The following is a 5111-nucleotide window of genomic DNA, read 5'->3' on the forward strand; positions in this document are numbered from 1 at the left end:
TCGCGCTTGGATATCTCCGAGAAGTTCTCGATCTTCCACGTGAATTTCCCGTACAAGTCCGTCGGTTGAAGGCCTGCGGAGGGACGGAGCGCGAGCGGGGGTGAGCGCAATCTTTCGCGGAAAAAAAATCGAAGCGAAAGCGCCCAACGATGAAGCCGGCATCGTCCCTTCGCGGAGACGCGTCGGAGGACGCGACGCGGGTTTAAATCCTAAACGTCGAACGCACCAGTAGAGTCTTCTTCCCCCCAAGGACCGCTTCCTCCCTCGCTAGAATCGAGAGGGCCTCTACGCGCCCTCCACTCCGCGTCCGCGGGACTATCGGGAGTAATGCTCAGCGTGCCATCAGCAGCTGCGGGAGCGCCGTTCGCGGCCGCTTTGCTCGAGCTTCCGCCGCCCGCGCTCCCGCCGCCGCCTCCTCCTCCTCCGCCGCCGGCGTTCGCGGCAGCGGCTCTGAGGAGAGAACCGCCCCCGGACATCGTGCTAGACCGAAGTCGCGCGCAGGGCTGCTATGCCGGCCCGCGGGAGGAACCGGGAATCGCTCACTCCTGCGAGACTGGAACGCGCGCTCGAGCACGAGCAGCGCACTGCGCTGACAGCCTGTGTGTCCGGTGGGATTGACCTACCACTCCATCGCGCGCGGGACGCACGTCTCGAGCCGCGCGGACCCTCGAGACCCCGTCGCGAGCTCACGATGGCTCTTCGCAAAGCTCTCGCGCGCGCGACCGCGCTCCGCGCGATGGCGGCGTGCCCCGTCTCCGCGCGCGGCGCGGCGACGACGACGACGACGACGATCGGTCGCGCCTCGGCCGACGCGACCGCGAGCGCGCTCGCGCGATCCCACGCCCACGGCGGCGCGGTCGCCGCCGTCGCGCGCGCGCGGCGCGCGATCACCACGCGCAACCAAGTCGAGAACGAGATCTACGACCGCTCGAGGCAGGAGATCCCGCTCGGGAACCGCGTGCCGAGCACCGCGGTGGACGCGTGGATCGCCCCGAACGCGACGATCGCGGGGGACGTCGACGTCGGGAACTCGTCCACGGTGTGGCACGGCGCGGTCTTGAAGGGGGACCTCGGCGCGGTTCGCGTCGCGGGGTGGACGAACATCATGGAGAAGGTCGTCATCGACGCCGCGGGGTGCGTTCTCGCGGCGCTCGGACGCGCGCTCGCGTCGCGCGCGCGCGCGGACGCGCGCGTCTCTTCGCTCGCGCGCCTAACCCTACGGCTCGTCTCTTCGCCGAACGACGAATGATTGATTCCTCGTCGCCGCCGCCTCCTCTGACGCGCGCGCCGCTCCCCCCCCCCTCCCCCCTCCGCGTCTTTCGTCATCCGCAGAGCCGCCGCGCGCATCGGCCAGCACGTCACCATCGGCGCGTGCACCTCGATCAGCGCGGCGACGGTCGAGAACAACGTCCTCGTCGGCGCGCGGTCGGTGCTCTCCCCTGGGTCGCACGTGGAGTCCAACGCGATCCTCGAAGCCGGGAGCGTCGTGGAGGAGAACCAGCTCATCCCGAGCGGGCAGCGTTGGGGGGGCAACCCGGCGAGGTTCATCGCGGACGTCGACGGGAACGAAGCGAAGGAGATCGTGACGATCGGGGACGACATCCGCGGGGCGGCGGAGGACCACGCGGATCAGACGTTGCCGTGGGGGAACGCGTACTGGCAGACGGAGAAACTTCGCGCGTCGTTGCTCAAGGAGTGAGCGACGAGACGCCGAGAAGCGATCGAGGAGGGAGGCGACGTCGCGCGGAGTGGAGTGGCGGGCGAGTGAGTGATCGCCGCCGTTTGTAATTTCATCTATAATCGATCATCTAAACGAGTCAGACACTTGCGGGCAGTGACTATAGGCCGGACGTAGTCGGGCTCTCCCGGCTGAGCCTTGCGAATGAACGTGCCGAACCACTGATAACCGTCCAACTCTTCTATGGTCAGATCGTTCGCGTCTGGACCGCCTTTCGTCAATACCTTTCCCCTGATCGCGGCGTCACCATGTCTCGTACCCGCCGCGGCGATGTACACGCTTACATCCCGGTAATGTGCAATGGACACAGCGCTTTCTATCTTCGTATTTATGCCACCTGTGACATCGTTCGCCGACGTCGACGTCTCGATTTCCGCCATGCTTATCCCCTTCTCTCCTTCGCCGATGATTCGTTGATACGACCCTTCCATTTCTTGACTGTCGTCAAATAGACCCGTTAATGACGAACCAGTATTCCTCACCACCCATGAAATACTGTTTTGGTGGTTTCTTTTAAACGTCACGATCTCTATCAGTAGTTTCGTTGCTTCTTCCCATTCTTCATTCGGAAAATCCAACGGCGGGCGACTTCCTTCGCCGCGCCAAAGCTTATAGTGATCCTCCGGCGGTCTGTCGAACACGCCCAGGGTATTCGTCAAGAAGACGACCCTGTCGCACTTAACATACCCGCACAGTTCTTCCATTATCGTATCTCCGGACAAGATGCAGCATCCCTGCTGTTCATCTAAGACGGCGTCGCCGTGAACGACCGGAACGAGGCCAGCCGCGAGCGCCTCGTTCACCGCCTTGATCCCCGCCGAGATCATCGTTTTCCCCGACGTGCTCCACGCCCCGAATGGGGACATCCCCACCGCGGCGATGCCCTTCTCCACGAGTTTGGACGTCACGATGTGGTTCAGTTTCGTGACGGACAGTCGCGTCTTTGCGAGACCCACGCCGAGCTGTCGATTGTCTCGCATCGCCGCCCTCGTGCCTTCCGCGACGAGGAAGTCCTTCGCGACGCCGTGGCCGTACGACCCCGCGCCGTGGACGACGACGATCCCCTTTCGGACGTAGTTTGGTTTCTCCGCCTGGAGTTTACACTCGTGTTCGTGCACGGCGGCGATGGAAGCGACGCACGCGTCTAGCGTCTTCTCGTCGAGATTCTCGCGTCCGTCCTTGATCGTGATGGCCGCGCCACCGAGCTTCACGATGAGCGCGACGGGGATCTTGCATCGCAAGTCCTGGTCGACGCGCGAGTCCTGGGCGACGCTCTGGGCGGTCTCGCGCGCTCGTTTCGGAGGCATCGCACAGACGTCGACGCGCCGGATACGGTGCCCCGCGCCGCTCGATCTGTCGACGGAAGGGAGGATAACATCAGATAACAGTGCCTATTTTCATGCGGAGCCCTCACAACACGATGACAAGCGCGGTGGTCGCGGGAGGGGCGACGGTCGCCGTCCGCGCGAAGGGCGCGCGCGCGAACGTTCGCGCGAGCGCGCGCGCGAGCGCACCCGCGCGCAGAAGGCGTCGCGACGACGACGACGAAGACGACGCGTCGATATCGACATCGCCGCGATCGGCGTCCACGTCGTCGTCTCCGACGTCTCTCGCGATGCGCGCGACCGCGAGCTTCGCCGCGGCCGCGACGCTCGCGCTGACGCCGACGCACGCCGCGCTCGCCGCGCTCGAGCGCAGCGAGTTCTACATCGAGGACGTCCCGCAAGGGTTGTCCTCCGGGGACGTCGCGGAGAGGAAGACGCCGAACCTCGTGACGCTGTCGAAGGGGCCCAACGGCAAGGAGATCGAGAAGTGCGCGGGGAAGTGCATCGCCACGTGCACGCGCGGCGGCGGCGGCGCCCCTGGATTAGGACCCCTGAGCGTGAGGAAAGCCCCGGTCGTGTTCAAGGAGGGGTTCCGGAGCCGCGCGTACTGCCTCAACGAGTGCACGGAGATCTGCGCGCTGACGTCCAAGCCCGCGGCTAAGGGCGGCAGGTGAGCGAGCGAGAGGCGAAGGACGGAGGCGAAGGGAGGGAGGCGTCCGTCGCCGCCGCCGCCGCGACGATAGAAGAAGACCTATGATAAGGTTAGGACCTAGAGCTATCAGACTACGTTACATTACGCTACCATCAGTACTCTACGCGTTCATGCGGCTGAAGTTGACGCGCATCGCGACGTACGCGACCGCCCGCAGCGCGATCTGCATCCCGACCAGCGCGAGAAAGCACGTCGAGACGGAGACGTCGTCCATCTCCAACGCGTCGATGACTTCCTCGCCCGTCAGCGGGCACGAGGCGCCGTACCGCGCGTGCGTCCCGGCCGCGCACTCGAACGTCCGCCCTCTGAACTCGTTCACGACCATCGCGGTGAACGCATATCGAGCCTGCGAGAGCCACGACAGCCACCGTATGAACGACGGCATGGACGAAAAGTTGACGTAAAATCCGCCGAGGATCATCAGCATGAGCGTCAGCATCGGCGCGACCATCATCGCGACTTGCAGGTTCGGTATCGCGCACGACAGCGCTAACCCCAGACTCTGCGCGACGAGGATGCACAGCGCAAACGCCGCGGTGAAGACGAAGTACCCCTCCGCGGTGCGCTTGAGACCGACGAGCCAGTACACGCACGTGGCGTAGAGACACGGGAGACACAACGTGTTCACCGTGTCCGACGCGGTTTTCGCGATGAAAAACGGCAGCGGGCGGTACATCCCCTTCGCGTGCTCTCTGAGCATCAGCTGCCTCTCTTTCGCGAACGTGTTCACGCACGCGAAGACGACATTGTTCGATTGCGCGATGATCACGAAGAACAAGATGCTGAAGCGCTCCATGACGTGCTCGTCCGTGTCGTCCGGCATCTGCCACCAGAAGAGACCCGTGAGCGCCGCCATCGCGAGTGACTGCGCGGCGTTCACCGTCGTGAGGTTCGCCCCGCGTCGGCACTTGTCCTCGCGTCTGGTCAGCACGACGAGCTGGCGCACGAGCGTCGGGCCTTGCTCGATGCGCGACAGCGTCGAGAGCGCGCGCGCGGACGGCGCGCGGCGCATCGTGATCGCGACGTCCTCGGTCGTCGTTGTCGTCGTCGTCGTCGCGGCGGCGGCGGCGGCGGCGGCGGCGGCGGCGGCGGCGCCCGACCTCGACCCCGTCTTCGCGCCCTTCTCCACCGCGCGCGCCCACGCCGCCGGGAGCGTCCGGTACTCTTCCCCCAACTTCTCGTCCGCGGAGATGACGTCCATGAGAAAATCCGCCGGGTTCGTCCGCGGCGGCAGCGCGCCGACGCCGCTCCGTTCCAGGTGCGGCACGCACCCTCCCGGGCTCCCTTCGAACACGACGCGTCCTTTGGACATCAACACCAGATGATCGAACGCGTC

At 65.3% G+C, this 5111-nt stretch overlaps 2 protein-coding genes across 2 annotated transcripts; one reads left to right on the forward strand and one right to left on the reverse strand.

The window, feature by feature from the left end:
- Positions 1–633: 633 nt before the first annotated feature.
- MICPUCDRAFT_70282 (uncharacterized protein) lies at positions 634–1810 on the forward strand. The gene is made up of 2 exons (XM_003056805.1): positions 634–1134; positions 1333–1810. Exons 1-2 carry the CDS (start codon positions 692–694, stop codon positions 1697–1699), a joined length of 810 nt encoding a protein of 269 aa, XP_003056851.1. The 5' UTR covers positions 634–691; the 3' UTR covers positions 1700–1810.
- MICPUCDRAFT_70280 (uncharacterized protein) lies at positions 1795–3045 on the reverse strand (the record flags this gene model as incomplete). Its single annotated transcript, XM_003057258.1, has 1 exon — positions 1795–3045. One exon carries the CDS (start codon positions 3043–3045, stop codon positions 1795–1797), a length of 1251 nt encoding a protein of 416 aa, XP_003057304.1.
- Positions 3046–5111: the final 2066 nt, after the last annotated feature.

The sequence above is a fragment of the Micromonas pusilla genome (assembly GCF_000151265.4).
Source record: "Micromonas pusilla CCMP1545 genomic scaffold MICPUCscaffold_3, whole genome shotgun sequence".
Lineage (NCBI taxonomy): Eukaryota > Viridiplantae > Chlorophyta > Mamiellophyceae > Mamiellales > Mamiellaceae > Micromonas > Micromonas pusilla.

Coding starts and splice junctions, on each gene's coding strand:
- MICPUCDRAFT_70282 (XM_003056805.1), top strand. CDS start 692: ATGGCTCTTCGCAAAGCTCTCGCGCGCGCGACCGCGCTCCGCGCGATG. Junction 1,135..1,332: donor GTCGTCATCGACGCCGCGGG/GTGCGTTCTCGC, acceptor CGTCATCCGCAG/AGCCGCCGCGCGCATCGGCC.